Here is a 25,629-nt window from a genome sequence, read left to right as displayed (position 1 = left end):
TAGCAACAGTTTTAGTCATTGGACAAGTAATGATATGATGATGTTCTAAGCATGTATCCAAGGGTATAAAGAATCACCATTTTGCTGATAACGGCAGAATGCATTCTCCGGCTAACTTCGTTAGTCGCAAGTGTTACAATCCGGTAATAAAGAACAAAGAACCCTGATTTCGACTCAGTCTGGTGTTTGTCTCACTCATTCATGAACAAAGCAGACCTAACACTTGTTAGTTCATTAAAATAAATCAATCAATGCTAATTACTTTATTCATCAAACAATGTTAATAAACTCGATCTGTCTCAATATTATTTGCAGTGTATGGAATTGCTGTTGTTCCCATATTTTTGCATTATAATTTGTAGAGTGTTTACTCCTTTTGTCTTTTAATGGAACTGAATATATGTTTGTGTTGCTATTTCTGTTTGTAGAATGACTCTGGTCTGAGTAAGGCTATTTTTTTAAATCCCAGTATCAACATTTACAAAATGTGGGACCCTTGATATTCAATTGTACTTTTAAATTGCATCATTCTCCCTCATTTGTTTGATGGTATCTGCCACAACAGTTCTCCTAGTCATTCTCTTTCATGTACTAACTCTTGAGCAGCCTGTTCAGCTCAGACTGTCATGTTTCCAATAGATTTGACTTTTCAACATGGGTTAGATGCCTCATCCCTGGTCATCATAATACGTGCCTTTTATTGTAGAATAATGAGCCACATTTGCAGTGATATTTAATGCTCTCTATAAACTCTCTTTCATTCCCCAGATTTATATTTATAACTTGAATTTAGTTTTGTACCAATTGAGTAAAACAAAATCAATGCTACCATAGCCAGTTTTGTCCGCTTTTGTTAATAAATTTGTATTTTAGTTGTATATAAAAATGTATTGTTTAGCTTAAGCTGTTATTAATGACTAGTTCTTGGAATAGGGTGAGTGCATAATGGTTCAGTTGATTTAAAAAGATGTGTTTAAACACAAAACTTTTAAAGTGGGAAGTTTCAATGTTTAATTATTGGATGGAAAGGGTTAGTGGTGGGCCGCTGGTGCTCAGTAATGGAAATAAATATGCCACCATCTCTTCTATTCATTAGATTTGCTGTAATACTACTGAGAGGTCCCTTGGTTTATTCTGTCAGCTCAAAATTCAGAATTGGGTTTTAGTTATGTATTCTGTTGGAGTGAAGCTTCACCATTCAAAAAATTGATTAAGAGTCATTTATAAACTAGCCCAGTTTATCAATGGTGGCTCTGTAACTTCAAAAAAAGATTCTTGTCTGTTTCCAACCCCCTGACCTCGCTTAACCTAAATGTGTACAATATTCTCCACTTTCAGCTCAATCATCTCATCTCCTTTTGTCTAACCTTCATAGTAGCTGCTGTATTCTGTGAGTGCTCTTCCTCTTCAGTTTCTGTTTTTCTTCTAGCTCTCCCATCACGTGACTTAATATTTTTTTAAAGCTATTTTTGTTTTTCCACCAGTAATGCGCCTCTGGATGTGAAATGCAAGTGCATTTCTGTTGGAGGGCTTCATTTCTAAATGATTATTTATACCTGTATGTATTCTAACTTAGGAGGAGGCTACTCAGCCCATTAATAATGCTGGCTTATAACAGAGCAGGCCCATCAGTCCCTATTCCCCTTCCTTATTTCAAGTCAAGTCACCTTTATTTATCGTTCATACCATGCTCGCAAGGTAAAGACGAGATGGCATTTCTCCAGGACCACAGAGCATATTTACAAAAATACAAGTTAGAATAGAAGTTAAATATATTAAAATGCTAAGATGTATACAGTAACAGTCCACGGTACCCTATCCACAAATGTTCTGGGAATTCAGAAGGCTGATGGTTGGAGGGGGGTGGGGGGGGTGTGGAAATGTTGCCCAATCTGGATGTTAGGGCCTGAGTGCTGCAGCACTTCCTACCAGATGGCAGAACAGTTTACATGAAAGATGCGTGGAGTCCTTCACAATGTTTATTGCCTTTTGCCTGCATCGTGTTTTGTGGATGTCCATCATGGTAGGAAGAGAGACCCCAACAATCTTTTCCGCTGACTTCTCTATCCTCGGCAAGGTCTTACAGTCCGAGGAGTTCCTTTTGCAGTTTATCTACATAAAAGGGTAATTTATGATAGTCAATTATTCTACTAGAATAACATTGGGATGTGGGAGGAAATTGGACTGTCTTGTCAGAAGCCCCTATGGTCGTTGGAAGAACATGGAAACTCTCAACAGGCACATCCTCTACCCCTGGAGTTGTGAGGCACATTGAGAAGACGAATGATCATTCGCAACATGAATTATGGCCAGGATGGAGAACACTGTTGGAGTTCCTGTCACTTTACAAGCCTCAGCAGTTGAAAGTGTTAGATTCTGCAACAATATCTGTAAGATGGGTTCTGTTTGTATGTCACAAAACAAACTAAAGTTGGAAAATGTATGCAATATTTTCAGGACAGGTGGAGATGAGTATGTTCCCATGTTACCACTACAGAAGCTTTATCTCTTTTGCAGAGCCTCCATTCATCGGCGCAATTGTAGACCTATCCGGTTTGAACCACCAATGTTGGATTTCCACGAACAGTAAGTTTAACTTGGTTCTATTATTCACCATTTTGTTTTCAAGATAGGGCATGGATGACGTTTGGTAAATTTGATTTGTTTGAAATGCTAATTGCTGAATTTACTTTCTTTTAGAAAAAAAATGCCAATTTCATCTTTAGTACTTGACCAAAGATGCATTGGTTTTGTATGTTGAACCAATTTGATTCTATTTAGAGCTGCGGATTCTATCAATATTTGAAATTTAAACATTGTCAACATGGTTAGCAAAGCAGTTAACGGGATGATATTGCATCGCCAGACATCTGGATTCAAATCCGGCACCATATGTAAGGAAGGTTCTCCCTGTATAGGTTTTCCCAGGTGCTCCAGTTTCCTCCCACCCTCCAAAACATATGGGGTTATAGGTTAATTGGGCTGCACAGATCTCAATGGCTGGAATTGGCTTCAACCATATTGTAAATAAAATTTAAAAATAATTGGATTGAAAACTTGTTTTTAAAATTAAAAGAATCAATAGGTTTGAAGCAAGGAAAGTAATGATTACATTGTTGGGGAAAATGTACCCTTTCATGACTTGATAGAAGTCCGTAATACAAGGATGCAGAGCTTCTCAGTGATTATGGTTAATGAGGCAAAAGTTGTTTCCATTAGAGGTCAGATTCAAAATATTTAGAAGCAGATATTTTAACATTACAATCATTCTCAATTTGCAGAGCTTTTTAGTCGTATTGAACTGCAGTTGAATTGATTCCTCAAATATGTGCGTTTCCAGAGCTTTGCTCAAGTTGAATGACCTATCATTTTGATGTTTGCCTTGAGCCTGTTGAATCTCTTCCTATATCTTAGGCCTGCATGTCTTGGTAACGTTCTTCTAAATCTTCTCTGCACCCTCTCCAGCTTGACAACATGTATCACTGTGACACAAACTCTGTTCCAAATGAGGCTTCACCAACGTCTTGTATAACTGTAACATGACCTCCCAACTTCGACATTCAATACTCTGACTAATGAGGCCATTGTGCTGAACGAGCTTTTGACTGCCCTATGTACCTGTGATGCCACTTTCAAAGTACTGTGTACCTGCACTCCGAGATCTCTGCTCTACAATGCTGCCAAGATCCCTACCATTCACTGTGCAAGCCTAACCATGTTAGACTTCCAAAAATCATCTGGAGTATGGGGAGAGATTGGACAGATTGGGTCTTTATTCTTTGGAGCGTAGAAGGTTGAGAGGGGATTTGATAGAAGTATTTAAGATTATGAAAGGGATAGACAGAGTGGATGTGGATAGACTATTTCCGTTAAGAGGAGGAAAGATTAAAACAAGAGGACATGAGTTAAGAATTAAGGGGCAGAGGTTTAGAGGTAACATGAGGGGGAACTTCTTTACTCAGAGAGTGGTAGCTGTGTGGAATGATCTTCCGGGAGAAATAGTGGCGGCGGAGTCAATTGTATTATTTAAGAAAAGGTTGGACAGGTATATGGATGAGAGGAAGATGGAGGGTTATGGGCATTGTGCAGGGAGGTGGGATTAGAAAGGGGTGTTTGGTTCGGTGCGGACTAGAAGGGCCTAATGGCCTGTTTCCGTGCTGTAATTGTTATTATTATTATTATTAAAATACAACAGATCACTTTTCTCTGTATTAAAATCCACCAACTATTTGCATGCTCAACTGATTAAGATCCTACTGTAATTTTTGGCAACCATCTTTAATATCTACAATGGCAGCCACTTGATTGACAATACCAGCTACTTTAATATTATCCACTATTTCAGAAAGTTGATGCTCTAATGCTGATCCTTGTCATGTCCCTCTAGATATTGTATCAAAAATAGGGATGTTCATTGATAGCAGAGTGCTTTATTCCATTCATATCTTTGGCTGTATGGAATGGCTCAAGATGCTTTGCAGTGACTCATCAGAACTGCTTTACAACTCACAAATTACTTTTACCACATAAAATAGCAAAGTCATCAAGTGGATAGAGGGAACACCATCTGCAGACTTCCCTCCCCTCCAGCCTGCTCACCACTGAAATGTGTATTGCCATTCCTTTGTGCCAAAGTCTTAGAACCCTGGAAGCCCCTACCTAGGCATACCTATTGGCAGGTTCTCCACACACAAATGGTAACATCATGCGTTCCAAAGAATTAATGGGATTGATATCAATGACATCCATTTCCCTAGTAGAGGTTTTCGGTATGATTAGAAACTTCCTGCTTTCATTAGAACCCTGGTCATCAGTTGTATTTTTTTTTCTGCAAAAAAATACTAACAATTATCTTTATGTTAAAAAAATTTACTAATTATATACTGTAAAATCTCCATTATGTGGCACCTTCGGGGACCTGGATGTCTGATATGCAAATTGTCCGGTTGCCCGAGACTCACTGTTCCAATGTCTAAGTAATACACTTGCATTAAGAGTACGCTATTTAAAAGACAGTGGAATATGTAAAGTAATTTGAAACAAAATCAGTATTATAGTCTTTAATTATGTAAAGTTCACTTTAATCCACTAATTCTTGTAACTTACAATATTTAAATTCGAGGCCTAGTCGCTGGCATTGTAACAGAGATGCACTAAACTTGCTGCTGTCTTAATTAAAAACACCCCTCCCCTCGCACTGGCAACCCAGCTCAGGCCCTCGGCACACCTTCTTTTAAATTCGAACCCTGGTCGCGAGTGCTAACCGTTATAACACAATCATAATTAACCCACTCCCCCAAGTTTACAAATAAAGCCATTCCAATGTACTTAATAATATACTAATAAAGACTCTTACCAGGTAGGGATAGGAAGACACTTTGGGAGAGCCACCCCAGCGGTGAGCAGCACTGGCTGGCTCTTCATTCTGGGCGCCGCCATTTTATTCAAACACAGCTTTGTTGAAACTTTATTCAAAAGAACTGCTGCTTCTGGGCATGACCCTGGCTCCACTGGCTGATTGTTTGCTCCCAAGGGCTGTCTGTTGCTTCAGAGAACTTTTACAATTTTAAATTTATTTAAATTTTTATTTATCTTTTAATTATTTCTTTTTTTTGCCGGTTGTTTGAGTTTCAGTTTGATTTTGTGCTGGACAATGGGGATTTTTACTGTAATAAGTTGCAACTATGTCCATATTTTCATTGTAAAATGTTCTACTTTTGTAAAGTGTTGATATAACCACTTATTTCCTTTTGAATGGTTTAAAAATTTAGAAAGCAGAAATAAACCTAATTTTTTATGTTCTTTTCCAATCCCTCTTGTGAGGTCATGTTTCTAAAAACCTAGAATAAAACTCATATCACCAATAATACCGTTTCTTAGTTCACATATGGCCATAAATAATAGTGTTACTCAAATTGTTTTTAAAATTAAGTGCATTATTCTTGCCCACAAAACAAGGATTCAAATACACTATTGACACGTTGAATGGTTTTATCTCCTGGTTTTGCTGCAGTTTTTTGGGAGGAATGTAATCGAATTGTGTGCAATGCAATGTATTGTGGTCTGTTCCATTGTTCTTTTTCTTTGGCTTGGCTTCGCGGACGAAGATTTATGGAGGGATATGTCCACGTCCGCTGCAGGCTCGTTTGTGGCTGACAAGTCCAATGCGGGACAGGCAGACACGGTTGCTGCGGCTGCAGGGGAAAATTGGTGGGTTGGGGTTGGGTGTTGGGTTTTTCCTCCTTTGTCTTTTATCAGTGAGGTGGGCTCTGCGGTCTTCTTCAAAGGAGGTTGCTGCCCACCGAACTGTGAGGCGCCAAGATGCACGGTTGGAGGCAAGATCAGCCCACTGGCGGTGGTCAGTGGGGCAGGCACCAAGAGATTTCTTTAGGCAGTCCTTGTACCTCTTCTTTGGTGCACCTCTGTCACGGTGGCCAGTGGAGAGCTCGCCATATAACACGATCTTGAGAAGGCGATGGTCCTCCATTCTGGAGACGTGACCCACCCAGCGCAGTTGGGTCTTAAACAGCATGGATTTGATGCTTGCGGACTCTGCCAGCTCGAGTACTTCGATGTTGGTAATGAAGTCATTCCAATGAATGTTGAGGATGGAGCGGAGACAGCGCTGCACAAAATACCTCGGTATCTTTTTCATAATGAAGAATTTAAAGGCCTGCTGGTGTAATCTGGTAAACCCTGCAATTTTCCTTGCACCTGCTTACTGTCGGCCAGTAAACTCAATTCACATTTGTATAAGATTTCTGTTGCAATCTTAAGAGTGTCATATTTCAGCACCAATTCTAAGAAATGCTGGCGATCACCCCAGTGGTTCGTGCAAAAAGTATTAATAGTTTTCAAGAAGCACATGCTGGTATTGGTTTAGTTGCCACTGAGGTAGCAAAAGTCTAAACTGGCCCCACCACATTTCTGTGAGCATTTGAAAAGGGCGAATTGGGTTGTCATTGTATTTTATAAAATGCCAATATCGAGAAGGAATAGCTTAAATTTGGCATTTGACTTGTTCCTTGAAAGCAAAATCTATTTAGTAATATAATTGATTCAAGGGTCGTTAATCCAAGTTTTGCTGGAATTTAAAAAAGCAGTTATTCAGCAAATCAGGTCTAAATTATCACATTCCACTGCAATTAACTTTAGGCAAATGAGTTCAGGAAAGAACAATCCTTTTAAATCCTAGTCAAAAAAATTACATGACATTCCAAATTAAATTTTGAGTCCCAGTGTTAAAAATTATAATCTAGAATCTGAAGGATTACTTGCATGAATTATCATTTCTTGATCAATTATATAGCGAATTGTTTTTCCCCCTTGTAGCTAAAATGTGGCTGACTTTGACTGTAACTGGTTTTGATCAGTTCTGCTAAAGGAGTAAGGTTATTGGCTTAGGTTGTGTTGTACTGTGCTGGGTCTGATCAGTACTTTAAATTGTCATTTGAAGCAATTACTCATACAATCAGGGATATGAACACTTGAGTGTGTAATCAATCTGTCCCCTCGTTCTCAGACTCTTCTTCCCTCCCATTCTCAGCCATGTGATAACCTCATCATTACAAATTCCAGGTCAAAGGTTATCTAAACTTGCATTGATAACAGAATTCTAATTATATTCTCAATGTATTTGACACTTTTATATTGTGCTTTTTGGAAATTCTTTTAGAAAAATCATTTTTAATCCAATTCAATTAGCCTCAACACATTTTATTGTAAACCTCAAGTTTAGTGACCACGGCGGAACATCACATCTCTCATCTTTGCCTTGCCCAATGTTGCAATATCACATTTATGAAATCCATAATCAAATGACTATGAAAGAAACCGATGAAGATCATATATAAAGCAGTCTGATCTCTTTATTTTTGAAGCTGAGCAAGTTGATATATAAAATGAGACTAATGTAGTAAAAATGAATTTCAACGTGAGTGATGCATGTGAAGGACATAATTAAATAGCAGAACCAGGTCTTGTAGCCACTGGAAACCTTTATGTCATTAGGTACGGTGTTCAACACAGACTTGTAAATTTTTCTGCATGAAATGTCAAAATGGGATTTTGTGGCGGTGGATGTGCTCAGATACTCGTGGCGAACCGACCTTGCCTGTACCGCCGCATCGGCGGGGCAGCCACGAGAAGATGGCACCGTCGGGGGACCTCCTTGCCTCGTGGTTTGAACGGAGTGTGCGCTTCAGCCCAGCATGATGACGTCACCGCCCACGCGGGGGCAAAGCTCACGCTGCCCTTAAAGGGGTGCGCACGGGTTTTGAATAAAAACGGTCGTTGAAACCCCATTTCTCATAGCTACTGCTACAGTTTGCTATTTCATTCAAATCCTGTTGACACCCGATGAAACTGCTCACCTATTTTTTTTAAACCAAGTGGAATAAAACACAGGGAAAAGTTATTTTTTTTCCCAGACTTAAAGAATTATAGCCCATGCCAGTCCTAGAATATATGTCAAAGCCAAATTTTAAAATTATTGATTGGTTGTTGCACAGTCTGAATTGTGTACTATTCGCCTCAGCATATCAGAATTGTATTTGAGGGAGATGTATTGATTTTGGAAATCAGTCTTGTTCTACAATGGAATTAATGTGCGGCCCACCAGCTTGTGGGCCGAAAGGGCCTGTCACTGAGCTGTACATCTGTATTTAAATAAAACACAAATCCTCAAATCTGAGGGCAAAATACATAAACTGTGTTATTGAAGGTTTTATTTAATTCTCAATTTCATGTATGTGGTTAATTTGAAATCTTGGGCAAATGCCTTCCAGTTTATATAATACTACTGATGTTTTTGAGATCATTGAGTGTCATCTGATGCAATCCGAATTAGTCAGCGTGTAGTAATGATATTTTCGTTATTATGTATACATATTATGTATGTTCGTTATGGGATTAGATTAAGTTTAAGGGGGGGAGAGAGGGTGTTTTTTTTTAGTTTGTTTAGTTTTTAATGTTTTCAGCATACATTTGTTAACATTGTAATGTGGTAATTTATTATTCTTTGTTATTATGATCTTATATATGTTGCTTAAATAAAATAATAAAAAATACTGAAATTGTAATATTCTAATAAAGTGTGTTCCAATTTATAGTTTGCAGAAAAATGTGATAATGTGAAAAATTATCCTGTGAAATATAACTTTCTATTTGGGGCTGCAGATAAGGACTATTTTCAAATAGTCTAATGTTTTTTTTTTTTTTTTTTTTTTTTTTTTTAAATTTTTTTTATTTTTCACACCATAAATCACATTAGCCATGATATACACTATTTCTTTTCACACATATACAGTGACTTTTTCTCCCCCCCCCCCCCCTTTCCTCCCAAACCACCCCCCCACCCCCCCCTCTCATCCATTTTAGGTATACAATCTAGGTTGCATTAAGCCAGTCAGACAATGTTGTCATTCAACCAAATTACACCAGAAATTCTACTGAGTCCATTCTTTTCTTTCCTTCTCCTTCCATCAACTTAGGTAATGTTTGTCCCCGGTAGGTTTTCGCTATTGTATTTAATGTAAGGCTCCTATACTTGTTCGAATATTTCAATGTTATTTCTTAACCAATATGTTATTTTTTCTAATGGAATACATTTATTCATTTAAATTTGGTAGTTTCTTCCTTTTAATTTGGTTATGTATTCCATTAATATTTAAAGACATATAGTTCAGCGTAGCCCTTTTATATTTTGTTTATCTTCTCTTTCCGTTTTTCCATCATTACCTTTCCTCCTTTTCCATTTCTGTTTTCTTATTTTCAACTCTTTATAAGACAACATTCCTACAACATCTAACATTTTCCTTATTCTCCTATTTCTATCTTATTTATCCCCAATCTCCCCTTCACCTCCTGAGTTGTCCTTTATCCCTTGTCGGACAACCACATCTCCCCTCTCCATTTGGATTTGCGAATCCACTCGCAAGCGTCAACTGATTTTGCAGTGACCGCTATTTCCCCCCACCCCGCCTCCCCCAGAAAAGATTTCACTTTTCATATGTCACAAAGGTCCCTCTTTTAATTCCCTCCTTATTCTCTCTATTCCATTACCTTCCCTTATTAATTCTTGTCTATACTATCCATATTTTCCTCTAAGTACAGATACATTCATGTATGCTCATTGTCTCTATTCACTCTTATACCTCTTTACCTGCATACATATCAATCGTGATCATTTTTACTCTCATTACCCGTCTTCATCCCTCAGTCTATTTTTGTCTTTACCCACATACATATCAGTCGTGATCATTTTAACTCTCATTACCCGTCTTCCTCCCTCAGTCTATTTTTGTAATTGTTCTGCAAATTTTCGTGCTTCTTCTGGATCCGCGAATAGTCTGTTTTGTTGTCCTGGAATAAATATTTTCAATACCGCTGGATGCTTTAGTATAAATTTATACCCTTTCTTCCATAAAATCGCCTTTGCTGTATTGAACTCTTTTCTCTTCTTTAGGAGTTCAAAACTTATATCTGGATAAATGAAGATTTTTTGTCCTTTATACTCCAGTGGTTTGTTGCCCTCTCTTACTTTTTCCATTGTCTTCTCCAGTACCTTTTCTCTTGTAGTATATCTTAGGAATTTTACTACAATAGATCTTGGTTTTTGTTGTGGTTGTGGTTTAGAGGCCAATACTCTATGTGCCCTTTCTATTTCCATTTCATGCTGTAGTTCTGGACATCCTAGGGTCTTAGGGATCCACTCTTTTATAAACTCCCTCATATTCTTGCCTTCTTCATCTTCCTTAAGGCCCACTATCTTTATGTTATTTCTTCTGTTATGGTTTTCCATTGTATCTATTTTTTGAGCTAGTAGTTCTTGTGTCTCTTTAGTTTTTTTATTAGATTCCTCCAATTTCTTTTTTAAGTCTTCTACCTCCATTTCTGCTGCTACTGCCCGCTCTTCCATCTTGTCCATTTTCTTTCCCATTTCTGTTAAGGTCATCTCCATTTTATTTATTTTCTCTTCTGTGTTGTTTATTCTTTTTCTTAAATCCTTAAATTCCTGTGTTTGCCATTCTCTAAATGATTCCATGTATCCTCTAATAAGAGCAAGTATATCCTTTACCTTGCCTCTCTTTTCTTCTTCTATTTCACCATACTCTTCCTCTTCTTCTTCCTCTGGGTTGGCCATCTGTTGTTTCTTTGCTGCCCTTTCCTCCTCTTCTATCTTGTTTCTATTGTCTTCTGTGGTCTCTTCTTGCTGCAGGTGTTCTGCAGCTGTCGTTGCCGGCTGTGGAGATCGACTCCCCAGCTGGTCCCACCTCCCGTCGGTGTGTTTTTTTTCATTCGCATCGCGCATGCGCGAAACTTCGCGCATGCGCGGTTGCGCACTTTTGTTCGGCTCTGCGAGCCATTTTTGTAGTCCATTATTTACCGACCTGAGGGAGCGGGTTTCTCTCTCCGCAGCGGGCCTCTTCGGACAGGTAAGGCCTTCACCTTTTTCCTCCTTTGTCTTCTCTTCCTCTCTTCTTACCGTTGCTTTCGACTTTTCTTTTTTTGTCGCCATCTTCTTTCCACCTTTATACTCACTTTTCTGTAACTTTTATTTCTGTGCCTTTGTGTTTTCTCTTGTTTTTCCCGACTTTTCTGGAGAGGGCTGGAGTTCACCGTCCGGCCACTACTCCATCACGTGACTCCTCCAAATAGTCTAATGTTTATGTGAAAATATATTGCATACTTTCAGTGAGTTCATTTTGATTTGCTTTATGATGTGTTTAAATTGTGAAAGATAATGAGGCTTAAAATTCCAAATGTTGAATTTCTGAGAACTAATGTATTGTCAGATGATTGAAACCAAATAGGACCATTCACGATATTGGTGTTTTATGTCTGATGTCTGAAGAGCTTGTCTATTTCTAATTCCACTTACCTTTGATAATATACTGTATGTGTAGATGTGTCTTGGATAAGTTTATTTCCTCTGAAGAAGTAAATTACTCGCTTTTGACTAGTGTAAAAGTCATAATAGAAAAAGGATTGGATGTGGAATTTGTAGCAAATAGCATAGTATCTTAAAATGTATAATATGACATATTGATTATTTGGAATTAGTTCTTCATTGATAAGATATTCTGCTGTTGTACATTTCATTTGCAGAATTATTTGCATATTCTTGAAGCAAATTGAGTGGGCTCTGCCTAGTCGTTCTAAAGTATTCTGCCACGGTTCAACTGCTCTCAGGCAAGAATATCCTGGTCTTCCACAGTTCTAGTGGATCTGTCCTTCCATATTGAATATAAGGAGTGATGTTCTGGTGTAGAATCTCTATTCATTTGATCTTTTCTGTTTTTTAAAATTATTTTTATATTTGAGATGGCAAAGGAATTTCAAAGTCGCATCTACTTTGACGGGGAATAGGACTTCACCCCAGCCTCACTTCCTGTTAAAACTTGGTTAACTGTTTTGGGAAGAACAGCAGTATGCTTGCTTCAGCCCAGTTCCCATGAGACTTTGGTATGTCTCACTTGCACAAACCTGGGCTTGAGATGCCCTGCACAAGTGGGCTTGTGCATCTGCAAAATTACAGTTGTGAGGGGGATGGTGTTAGTCTGGAGGATAGGGTGAACTCCGTGCATTTTTACCTTTTGTGCAAAAAAGATGTTAAATGACTTGACTAAAACATCAGCTCTCAAGCAAACATGATTTCATCCATTTGTGTTCTTGCGCAATCATGCAAAATTGTCATGCCGTTGGTTTATATTTTCACAGGCCAGTGGGAATGCCAAAAATGGAGAAAGTATACTTGCACAACCCCAGCACAGAAGAAACAATCATATTAGTATCGATATCAGCAACAACGTCACATTTTCATGCGTCATTTTTTCAAAATAGGGTAAGAATTTAATTAGAATTATTGGAGGGGCTGTAAGATGTTTATGGATGATTGGGAGTGATGCTCTGCAGCTAGAATCTTTGGGTAGAAATCTATTCTTTGTAATGAGCATTAAGTAGAACTGATTTGAATTGTGGAAAGGATGTGCAAAGAATAATGGTAATTGCATTGCATTTATCTTAGTATAAATGCACAATAACACTTAATTATTAATTGATTAGAGGTTTGTTTTAACATAGTTGAAAACCAGTACAGCACATGAAGGTTTGTACTGAACAGGATTCCCAATTTAAACTGCAACTTTTGCTGTGTGCACTTGATAGATATCACTTCATCACCTTCACATTCATACTTCAATCTAGAAGCCTTTTAAATCTTATTATATCTGCTTCCACCACTACCCCTGGCAGGCTGTGCTAGACACATGCCATTCCCTGTGTAAAATATGTGCCCTTAAACTTTCTCATCCTGACCACATGTCCTTTAGTGTATGATGCTTTTAGCCTGATTTCGGCTGTCTCCCTATCACTTGATCCCAGTGCAGGATTCCATAAAGGTTAACCAACAGGTTAAGTCAACAGTAAAAAAGTGAAATGCAATGTTAGCTTTAATTTCAAGAGGGCTAGAATATAAACCAAGGATGCATCAGGGCTTTTTTTTTTTTTTACACAGTTGTAAGTGCCTGGAATGTCTTGCCTGGGATGCTGATGGAAGTTGAAACATTGGGGGTATTTAAGAGACTCTTAGACTCATGGATTAAAGAAAAATAGAGGGTTATGGGGGTAGGGAGGCTCTAGAACATTTTTTTAGGAAGGGATATATGGATTGGCACAATATCAGGGACCGTGCTGTATTGCTCTATGCTCAGGCTTTATAAGACATTGGTCAGACTACATTTGGAGTATTGTGGGCAGTTATAGATCCATATCCAAGGAAGGATATGCTAGCATTAGAGAGGGTCCTGAAGGAGGTTTGCAAGAATGATCCTGGGGGTGAGAGGGTTAATGTTTGAGAAGCATTTGATGGGTTTGGCCTGTACTTATTGGTGAAGTTAAGAATGGGGTGGGGGGTGGGAAGGGTGTTCTTATTGAAACCTACCAAATATTGAAAAGGCTGGATAAAATAAAAGTGGATATGATGTTTCCACTAGGTGGGGATTCTAGAGTCAGAGGGAACAGCCTCAGAAGAAAGATGAGAAATTTCTTTAGCCAGAGGGTAATGAATCTTTGGAATTCGTTGCCACAGACTGCAATGGAGGCTGTCACTGGATATATTTAAGGTTGAGGTTCATAGGTTCTTGATTAATAAAAGTGTCAAAGGTTATGGAGAGAAAGCAAGAGAATAGGGTTGGGAGAAAACATAAATCAGCATTGATTTGGAAGGCAGAACAGACATAATGGACCAAATGGCCTCGTTCTGCTTCATTGGGTCACCCCTCAGCCCCCACTCCAAAACAAAACAATCTAGCTTCGTTCAGCCCATGTAGCTCACCCCTTCTAATCCAGGCAACGTCCTCGTAACGCTCTTCTGTGCACTTGCCTATCCATCCACACTTTTCCTATTATGGGGCATCCAGAATTGCATGCAATATTCCAATTGTGGCTTAATTAAAGATTATTTAATATATATAGCTGAAGCAAGACCTCCTTTTATACTTTTAGGTCAGCTTTTGGAGTTAGCAAATGTGATTGTAAGTAGAAAAAAATGAAGATGTTAGAAATTTAAAGCCAAAAATTAAATATTCAACAGGCTAGAAACAGACTCAATATTTCACGTCAGAGACCGTTCTTCAGCCGTATAATGCCAGTTCCTATGTGAAAATTTCAGATTTATTGACAGGATACATACATCATATACAACCCTGAAATTCTTCTTCCTGCATACGTGACAGAATGACCATTTATTGTTAGTGCAAAAAAAGTGTACGCAATGAACACGTAAACAAACTGCAATACAAAGAGTGAGGAAAAAAAATCAATGAAGTACAAAACTAAATGTCCTTAAACAAATCCCTGATTGAGTTTGTTGTTGAGGAGTCTGATGGTGGAGGAGTAGCAGCTGGTCCTGAACCTGGTGGTGTGAGACTTGTGGCACTTGTACCTCTTTCCTGATGGTAGCAGCGAGAACAGAGCATGTGGTAGATAGTGTGGATCCTTGATAATTGCTGCTGCTATCCAATGGCAGCGTTCCCTGTAGATGTTCTCAAAGATGGGCAGACGATTTTGGGGGGGAAAAGGGGAGGGGGGGTGGTGGTGGTGTGGTTCTATGTGCCGTCATATACAGTAGGTAAAAATTACGAAAGTTTAAAATTGACGCCTCCTAGTGATTAGTTCACCAATCATGAAACGTGCAGTCTCAAGCAACTGGAAAATTCACTTAGCTAGCATCTACCAATCCCCATAGGTGTCCGATACTAAGGGTTTTACTGTACCTGAGTTTGTTCTGCCACTCTATGTTCCCAGTTATGATAACTGATATCCATGTGAAGATTGCATATTCATAGTTTTCCACTGACATCCCAAAGATATGCCAGTAAATTAAGTAGTTAATGTAAATTATTCCTTTGTTTGGATTAATTGCAGAAAGAATCTGAGAATTTTGTGTGATAGAATACATTGTAAGGCTGTAGAAATCTATACAAGGAGGAATAAGGCTAACAGAATTGCTCTCCAGAGAACTGACTAAATGGCTGCCTGTGTACAAGATACTTGGAGCAGTCCATACTCATGAAGTCGTGCAGGCCAGTACAGGTTTGAAAGGGCACATCTAGTTGTGGATAAAGTGTCAATCTGTAATGAACTCATCACCTACCAAAACTCGTCATCATCTTCACGTGCACATTGACCTGAATTTGTTTTTGGTTAAATCTCCTTTATTTTAACAATCTTATCTTTGCCTTAAGATCTGTTCATGGACTCCCTCTACTTAATGTACCCAACTACATCTGTAATCCCCTACTGCTGTCACTATATACGATTCACTAATTTTTTTTAAGTATTTCAGAATTTAATAAGTCCCTAAGCTTTGGAATTTCCTCAGTAAACTTACAAAACCTGCTTTGATGCTCACCTCAGACTTGGATTTCTGCCGTTTCCAGTGATATCACAGTGTGTCAGGTTTTGTTCCCTCTCTTATGAGCCAAGGAATGTCGCACTACAATGATTATTTTGAGCCACTCTAGTGAAGAACACAAGATTGTGCATCGTAGAATGGTCATTTCCAAGTGTGAATATTGCAGGACATAATTATTTGAAAATATATTAAAGATGATGATAAGTTTATTGTCAAACACTGTACACATGCGCTAAAGTTCTTGCTGCAGCTGAACAGATGCTGTGGAGGGTGGGGGAGGAAACACATTAGTATACTTGAGTTAAGAGACAAACTCATAAAAGGGTAGATAGTAAATATTCAGTTATCCTATGACAAAGAAATATGACTTAGCAAATGTGCAAGACAATGCTTTTATGTTGTAAGAGCAGTTCCTAAGTCTGCCCACTGGTAGCAGTGAGATGAGGTTGTGAACAGGGTGATGGGGCCCTTTATAATGTTGGCTGCTTTCCTGAGCCAGTGCCTCAAATAAATGTATTCACTGGATCAGAGGTTGGTTCCTGTGATGGACCTCCTGGAGCCTTCTGTTTTGCTGCACAGGCTATGATGCAACTAGTCCCTTTCCCTTTCACAGTCCACCTGTAGATGTCTGATAGACTATTTGACAACATGCCATTTTTTTCCTCAGAGGAAGTGGTGATTTGGGATGCCTTCTATTAACTCCTAGGAACTTGAAGGATTTAACCCTCTCCACTTCTGTCCCATCAGTGCGGACAGATGTTCAAGTTTTAATTGTGCAGACGTTTGTTTTATGACAGATAGTGGTAGGGGGTGTGGTGACATCTGGGAAAAGTACATTTTGGTAATATTTTACGTGGTCAAAACAAAATGATGGTGCTGCTGGTAACAACAGTGTTGGCACTGGTATAAACCTGGACTGCTGGGAGCTGAGACAGCGCTGCTCTGCAATGTCCTACAGCTGGTTGTGATGCTGGCAGCTCTGGACAGGCTTTAAAAGGCCTGTTCGAGACACCGACAGTGTTTTTGTTTTAAAACATCCTGTAACCACTGAGGTTTGCATCCAAGATGGTGGCGCCTGTGCTGGACAGCGAACCATGGAGGGTTGCAGACTCTGAGGGAGCAGCAGACTGGTGCAGGGCACAAGAAACGGGACAAGGAGAAGCCTGGGAGATGACCCTAAAGGGAAGCGGACCACTGCAGTTAATCAGCAAGGGGCCCAGAGGTTGAAGGATCCACACAGGCTGCTAGAGACTAACTCATGGGAACCAGATATTGGAACTGGGATTCGAGAGGGTGCTGAGGGCAAGAAGGGCTCCCAAAGGGTCTCGGGCGCTGAAAACTTCCTGAGGTTTGGAACTGGACTTCAGATGGCCAATGGATTAAACAGGATTCTGTCCATCTGCAGAAAGTATAGGAGCACTGCAGGCGAATCCATGGGCATTCAGTGTCTCTGAGGGACTCTCTTTTGTTAGGGGCACGAGGTAATGCTAATGGTATTAGTTTGCCTGATACTGTAGCAGATAAAAGTTGAAGTATATCATATATTTTACATTTTTTGTTATTACATGACAATAAAACAAATCTTTAACCTGATCAAATATTGTAGCCAGTGCCATAAACACTTTTTAACAAAATTAATCTTTGAAATAAATTGCTTTCCACATAAATTCAGGCCGAAGTGTTTGCTAACCAATAATTAAACCATCCAAAAAACACACTGCTCAGGAGTGTCGTTTTTTTTGGTTTGCTTATAGCATTAACTAGTTATCTGAAATTCATTTCAAATCAGTGGAAACTAGTTTACTGTCCAGAAGACTGCAAAATGGATCTCTGCATAGGACAACAGGATATCCGCATTCATTTGAATGTATAGAATTCAATCTTTCACTATGTAATGTTGGAAACACTGGAGATTATTACAACCATCTGCCATACTTGGGTAGTAAACTTGGCTCATTTGTAACGCTGTGTTCAATTTTGATGAGTGATGGGTTCAAGCTCTATTACATAACATGAGCTTATAATCTTTGGTGACATTCTTGTATAGTCCTGAGTGATACTATCAAAAATGGTTGTAAATATTTTTTTAAAATCTGCACAATAATTAATTTGATCTGTACTTGTTCATAACTTCTAATTTCCTTTTGATTTGTTTTTCTTCAGTGGCTATGTAATATTTTGACTGGAATTGAGGAACTTAATGTTTTACTATGCAAGAATTTGAGACAAAAATTTTACAGGATTTATCGTTGTAATAGAATAATTTTTATCCTTCAAGTAGTTGATGAGTATTTTGAAATTTTGATAGTACCTGGATAATATCAAGGTGATTAAAAATATTAGCAGATCAGTTGTGGAATTCATTGATTCCAGGGCAGTGCTTGTCCCTCATCACTTAAAATTTGAGGAAAAAGATAACTGGATTTATGTTGCAGCATTTATTTTTTAAATTGTGGAAACTGCTTGATTTTCATCTCCATAATTTTAAAATTTGAGAAGCCTTGTGTTTATTTCCAGATTATACTGGCGACAGAAATTTTATTCTTCCACTTGACTCTTAACAAACATTTGCACTTAAAAGTTTAGAAATATGATTGTAGTATTTTTGTACAACATGGCTGTAAAGACTGAGATGGCATTATTCAAGGTGTCTTACCAATGCTGATATATTTGAAATAACATGAGTACAAGATTGTATTTTTCTCTTCAGACTAGCAGCCGATTGTAAACTCTTTTCTGCTTGAACGGTTTCTTTGAAACACAATACTGCGACCTCAAGCAAAATGGCAAATTCTAATTATAACTGCATTTTGGCTACCACAGTTTTGCCTGGTGCCAAACTGATTGATTATCTGTCCAGCTCTATGAATCAACAAAATCTTCTTTAGCTATATCAGATAATTTATATTGTACTTTTCTTTGTTCCCAGATAATCCCACCAGGTGGAAACACATCTTTTGATGTTGTGTTTCTTGCCAGAGTGGTAGGAAATGTAGAAAATACTTTATTTATTAATACATCACTTCATGGAGTATTTACATACCAGGTAAGAGAATCTTGCATTCTATAAAATTAATCAAATTATATTACTAATTAAAATTTAAGAATTTGACTAAATGTCAACATTAGAACGCTTCATCTTGCAATCCTTGTCTACGCTAATTTCTAGGTCAAGTTAATCTATTATGTAATTATTATTTGCTGCTACAGATTGCTGATCTCACTGGTTCATGTTTAATTTTCCTGGTTCCCTTCTATGGCCCTTCATACCATTTGCTTTTCATAAAACGATCAACTCCACACACTGACTCTAGAATCTACAACCATTTCAAATCTTTCTTGCGCATTTCTATTCAAACCCGATGTGACTGTCATCTTGATATGGCAAAAAATAGTTTGACCTTTAGGCAATGTCAGTCATGAACTTCTGGCACCTCCTGTGTAAAAGGCTTAACAGGTATTGTGTGTCCTTCTACAGGTTGAACCAGGAAGCAATTTTTGTTTCATACCAGCAGAATTGACTTTGCATTCATTTTTTCGATAGTGTGGTTGAGCTATTTACTCAGTGAATTAAGTTTCTATATCTTGATTTTTTTGGTTGGTTTGTCTGAAATTTTTTTATCTAACATTTTTAAAAACTGCATCATTTTGTAACTTGTATTACAGGTGTTTGGTGTTGGAATACCCAATCCTTACCGTTTGCGCCCATTTATAGGGGCAAGGGTTCCTGTAAATAGCAGTTTTTCACCTTTAATAAATATACACAACCCACACAGTGAACCATTACAGGTAAGTTTTTACTGAAATAATGTGTATGATTGTATTAACATTCAGATCTGAAGTCTTGGGTACCCACTCTTGAAGTTGCTTCACATGGAAGACCAGCCATTATTAGGTTCTTGAGGAGAAAGCAAAATGGAGAAGACTGTTGATGCAGTAGGAACATTGCTCTATTTAATTTTCATATTTGATCTTATAATCAAAGATTTTAGCACAAGTTTTTGTTTGAAGCGGTGACTTGATGGGAAAAGAATCGACAAAGGATCTAATTTTAATATTCCTAAAATAACCCTTCATGGTATTTAATTTTTTTAATTCCCAAAACTCCAAGTAAAAGATTTATCAAAGTCAAAAAGTTAGTAATTGAAAGACGAAGCTAGGTAGAAAAAAATCTTCCTATTTAAAATTGTGATAAATGGTTGTGTTTAAAGTAATTGAAATATGTACTATGCAAAATTTTAAAAGTAATCTAAATTATTGAAGTCAATAGCAACAAGAGTGACACATTTGTGCAACTAATAGAGCTACACTATCAGATCACCAGTTATCTAGGTTCACTCTAACTCTTGGTGCTGTCTTTTCAATGGGTGTGTGGAGCAATCCATTGCTGCAAGCCTACACAGGCAAGGCTCCTCAACAATTTCTCCATTACTTTGAAGACTACATTAGTGCTGCTTCCTGTACCCCACTTCATCTATGCCAACTTCCACTATGATCTCCAGTTTACTTGGTCCATCTCCTGTAATTTGCTCCCCTTTCTTGCTCTCTCTGTCTCTATTTGGGAGATGAACAATTTACTGACATCGTCCATAAATCCACAGACTCTCACTGTTGCCTTGGCTACAACTCTTTCCACACTACCTCTTCTTCTGATTCTATTTCTTTCTCTCAATTCTTCCATCTCTGCTGAATCTGTTCCCAGTATGAGGTTTTCCATTCCGGGGCATCTGAGATATCCTCCTCCTTCAGAAAACATGAATACCCTTCTACTGCCATCAACTCAGCTCTCACTCACATCTGCATTATTTTCTACACATCTTGCCCTGGCCCCTTGCACCCCTCCCGCCAGAACAGACACAAGGATAGGTTCCCCTGATCTTTACCCAAGACCCCACCAGCCTCCACATCCAACATATTCTCTACAGATTCTGCCACCTATCAAAGGATCTCGCCACCAAACACATGCAACTCTTGGACATGCTACTCTTGTACTGTCACCTACCCTCTCACCACCCTTTGGGGACCCAAGCACTCCTTCTAAGTGAGCCAACACTACACCTGTAAATCAGTAGGGGCCACTTACTGCATATGGTACTCCCTCTGCGGCCTCCTCTACGTCAAGGATACTGGATGCAGATTGGGGGATCACTTTATTGGGCACCTTCACTCTCTTCTGCAATATCCAAGGCAGTGGCCAATAACTTCAATTCTACTCCCAGTTGTCACACTGACATGCATATCTATAACCTCGAGTACTGCCAAGTTGAAGCCAATCATAAATTGGAACTCTTGAATTCTGTTTTGGCAGTTTCCAACTAGACTACCTTCAATTTTCATTAATCTCCTCCCCAGCTTCTTTTCCTCATCCCTCTGCCCTCTTCCCTGTCACCTCTGAGCTCCCTTATTTCCTCTCCCTTCTGTATCTGCCTATTATCTGCTAGCATGTGCTCCTTCTCCTGCCCCTCTTCACCTTTTAATTAGTGCATCTGCCTGATTTTCAGCTCTCTAGATGTAGGGCTCAGGCCCAAAATGTCACCTGAGAGACCTGCTGATTTTCTCCAGTACTTTTGTCTATTGCATTGGACCCTGGCATCTGAAGATTTATTGTTTACCTCCTAGAACCATCTGCAAAGTTTGCTCATTCTCCCAGTGATTGCCTGAGTTTCATAAATTTCTCTGGTTTTCTCTCAAATCTCAAGGATGCATGAGTTGATAACTTAATAGCCTAACCCTAATCCTGTGAAGGCAAGTGTCCGAATCTGGCAGGAGTGGATGGAAATGAGTGAAGAATAAAATCTAGGTACTATAGAAAAATGTTTTGGAACTTTTCACAGTAGCTAGAGGACCTTGGGATTTTCAAATTCATGAGTGAAATCTGCTCAACAGAACAAAATTTGGAAAGCTTAAAATTTATGATACTGCAAAGATTTTAACAGATAAATGCAATGTTTTTGGAGGATAAGCTGTCTATTCTGGGGATATTGGCATTACTTATAAAATGGAAAGATTTCATACACGGTTGGCATAGCAGCGCCAGCGATTGGGACTGGGGTTCGAATCCCGCACTGTCTATAAGGAGTTTGTACATTCTGCACATGTCTGCATGGATTATCCCTGGGAGCTCCAGTTTCTTCCCACCATATGGTGAGGGGGGGGGGGGGGGTGTAGGTCAGTTGGGTAATTGGGCGGCATGGACTTGTGCGCCAAAATGCCCTGTTACTGTGCTGTATGTCTAAATTTAAATATAAGTTTTTTTAATTAGTTCACTGAAATATAGAAAGGGAAGTAAATGTTATTCAAGAAGGCTAGGAATGTTGGCAGATTGAGATTGCTTGAATTGTGGTATGATCTCAAGGGAATAAACCTCCATCACTTGGCAGAAATGTAATAGTGTCTGAAATCGTTTACTTTGAGAGAATCCTATCAAGATTTTTGACAGATATTTCTCAATTATTTGGAGCATTTTCATTCCTCCTTGCATTTTGTTGTTTGACTAATTTATCCCCATTAGGTCTTTCAGCCCAATTTGCCCACGCTGACCAAAAGGTCCTTCTAACCTATCCTGTCCATGTATCTGTCCAATTTCTTTAAAACATTACAATAGTACTGTACCTACCTCAACCACCTCCTCTGACAACCTGTTCCATGCACTCGGCACCCTCTGTGTATATTTTTAAAAAATTCTCACTCTGATGTCTCTCATAAACTTTCCTTCTGTCACCCTGCACAGATGTCCTTTGGTATTTGCTACTGTTGACCTGGGAAAAAGTTGCAGTCTGTCGACCCTATCTAAAGTTCAAAGTTCAGATTTATTGTCAGAGTACATACATAACATCACATAAACCTTGAGATTCTTTTTCCTGTGGGCCAGGCAGAATTTGGTAGTGCAAATTAGTACTCAAGAAAAGAGAGAATGTAAGCAAAGAAAGAAATGTAAACCAACTGAAATACAGAAATAAATATTCAATAGTAAATAACATACAAAGTAAGAGTCTTTAAATAAGTGGAAGGGTAGCAACTGTTCCTGAGCCTGGTGGTATGAGTTTTGTGACACCTCTACCTTTTTTCTGGTGTGGATCCTTGATGATTGGATTTGGATTTTCTTGATGGTGGAGAGAGTTTTGCCTGTGTACTGGACTGTGTCCACTACCATTTGTAGGGCTTTCCGCTCAGAGGTATTGGTGCCTCCATATCAAGCCATGATGCAGCCATTCAGTACACTTTCTGGAGAGGTTTGCCAAGTTTTTCGATTCATACCAAACCTCCAGTCTCCTGAGGAAATGGAGGCGCTGATGTGCTTTCTTCACAATGGCATCCAGGAAAAGTTCTCTGAGATAGTGACTCTGAGGAATTTAAATTTGTTTATCCTCTTCATGATATTTTATGATCACTGGATCATCATACACCTCTGGTTTACCCTTCCTAAAGTCTACGATCAGCTCCTTGGTTTTGGTGCTATTTGAGTGCGAGGTTGTTAGTGCACTATTCAGCCACATTTTCAATCTCCCTCCTGTAGGCTGACCAATTGTCCCCTTTTATACAACCCACTACCGTGGTATCTTCAGTAAATTTGTAGATGGTGTTATTGTTGTAGTGAGCCACACAGTCATAGGGGTAAAGGTCAGAGGGCTAAGAATGAAGCCCTGTACCCCTCATAATCCTGTACATCTCAATTAAGCCATCTCTCATCCTTCATTCTGAAGGGAAAAGCGCTAGCTCTGTTAACCTTGCCTCATAAGATTTCTCCAATCCAGACAACATCCTGGTATATATCCTCTGCAGCTTCTCCAAAGCTTCCACCTTCTATAATGAGGCAACCAGAACTGAACATGAAATTCCAAATATGGTCTAACCAGAGGTTTATGCAAAGATGTTCTAAATGCACTATTTAAAAAAAAGTGAGATTTAGATCCAATTTTGTATTTCTAATTCTACTTGTGCTTTCACTATTTTAACATCTTTGGCTGAGGTAACATTGGAAACATTATGCTGAAAATATGCAGGCACACCAAGGAAAAGAGTTGATTGGTTTGTATCAACTTTACATCCACTGCAAATCTGCTGAAGAGTATTTTCTGCTTTATAGTTTTGCGTTCAAAGAAACAAATGTTATTGGCTCAAAAATATTGAACTCTTAGGTTTGCTGCGAATCTTTCATCATATTTCACAATATATTTATCTCAATGATGTTCAATATTCAAAAGTTGTAGGTCTTGAATTTAAAAAGTTTTTTTTAAATCCTGAAAAGATCCTTCAGTGATATTAGATTAACTCCTGTCTCTTCCTGAGATACAACCCAATTTGTAAAGTAGACATTTAACTTGACCTCACAAGTACCTCAAAAGGTACCTCAAAAGGTACAAGGACTGCCTAAAGAAATCTCTTGGTGCCTGCCACATTGACCACCGCCAGTGGGCTGATATCGCCTCAAACCGTGCATCTTGGCGCCTCACAGTTTGGCGGGCAGCAACCTCCTTTGAAGAAGACCGCAGAGCCCACCTCACTGACAAAAGGCAAAGGAGGAAAAACCCAACACCCAACCCCAACCCACCAATTTTCCCCTGCAACCGCTGCAACCGTGTCTGCCTGTCCCGCATCGGACTTGTCAGCCACAAACGAGCCTGCAGCTGACGTGGACTTTTTACCCCCTCCATAAATCTTCGTCCGCGAAGCCAAGCCAAAGAGAAAGAGACACATTACCAGTAGTTTCCCCACAGATGGTTGGTGGCAGGAGTTTGTTTCAACTCGTGTTTTTGCAACTCTGTTACTGCTGCGTTCTGATCACAAAAATTAACGATGTGAATGGATCAAAGTGGACAAAATGAATAGATTGTGTCTGCTGAGTAAAATTTGAGTAACTGAATATTTTTGACACCTCATTATTTTGGGAAAGCACTGTTATTTTCAGTTAGTAAATGTATGGTGCAACTTTGACAATGGACTCCATGAAATCAAGTTGTAATTTGTTTTTAAGAGAAAGGATGCATTTTCTGTTGGGATCATTGACTTGAGTGTCAAACTGGTCTTAATAAATATAAACCACTTCCACCTGAGCTAGGTGAAGAGAGAGTAGGATTAGCATCTTGTTCAGTAGTTATCTTATTACTCAAATGCTTCAGGAAAGTCGAAGAGACACTGCAAGGGTGAAAATATTTCAGCATTATTCACCATCTTCAGCTTTGCAGGTTATTAACTGTTAATCAGTACAGTATTTGCACTGGTTGTCAGCCGAAGGTGGAATGTTGAACTGGAGAGCCTGGCGTGCGTGCAGTTTGTTGCTGACAAGTAGAATTTAACTTGATGATAGATTAATTTAGATGTAATTGGATGGCTGGAGTTTAAATAGAATAGGCCTCTACCGTGCTGTAAATTTTTTTTTTTTAATTTAAAAAAAAAATTAAAGTTTTGTACATGGTATTATTGTCGTACTGAGCCAGACAGTGTAAAGTGAGTAGAGCACTTTATATAAAAAAAAATCCATATAATGCAAGACTAAAGTAATGAGACTACATGCTCGGTTTTGGTCCCAGTCCAGATTTCTATTGACATAATTGTAGCAAAGTTTTGACTAAAAGTTTAATGTTAGTGGCTAAGATTCTGCTTTTATTTGACCAGGTGGTTGAAATGTATTCAAGTGGAGGAGATCTACATTTAGAACTTCCAACAGGTCAACCAGAAGGACCCAGAAAATTATGGGTGAGTTTGTTGTGTTC

General features: G+C 38.7%; 1 protein-coding gene across 5 annotated transcripts in view; it reads left to right on the top strand.

Annotated features, from left to right (window-relative positions):
- Window positions 1–25,629, top strand: part of tmem131 (transmembrane protein 131) — a 137,769-nt gene that overhangs the window by 46,601 nt on the left and 65,539 nt on the right. For 3 of the 5 annotated variants that reach the window (XM_069891888.1, XM_069891885.1, XM_069891889.1), the window contains exons 3-8: window positions 2,518–2,586; window positions 12,109–12,192; window positions 12,721–12,844; window positions 18,846–18,962; window positions 19,583–19,705; window positions 25,532–25,612. In XM_069891888.1, the coding sequence (XP_069747989.1) occupies window positions 2,518–2,586; window positions 12,109–12,192; window positions 12,721–12,844; window positions 18,846–18,962; window positions 19,583–19,705; window positions 25,532–25,612 (598 nt within the window). The remainder of the gene's footprint in view (window positions 1–2,517; window positions 2,587–12,108; window positions 12,193–12,720; window positions 12,845–18,845; window positions 18,963–19,582; window positions 19,706–25,531; window positions 25,613–25,629) is intronic. The other 2 variants (XM_069891886.1, XM_069891887.1) reach the window with 2 other exon arrangements.

This window comes from Narcine bancroftii, chromosome 7, assembly GCF_036971445.1.
Source record: "Narcine bancroftii isolate sNarBan1 chromosome 7, sNarBan1.hap1, whole genome shotgun sequence".
Taxonomy (NCBI): Eukaryota; Metazoa; Chordata; class Chondrichthyes; order Torpediniformes; family Narcinidae; genus Narcine; species Narcine bancroftii.
Note: the sequence above shows the minus strand (reverse complement) of the source record. Positions and strands in the feature narration are given on the sequence as shown.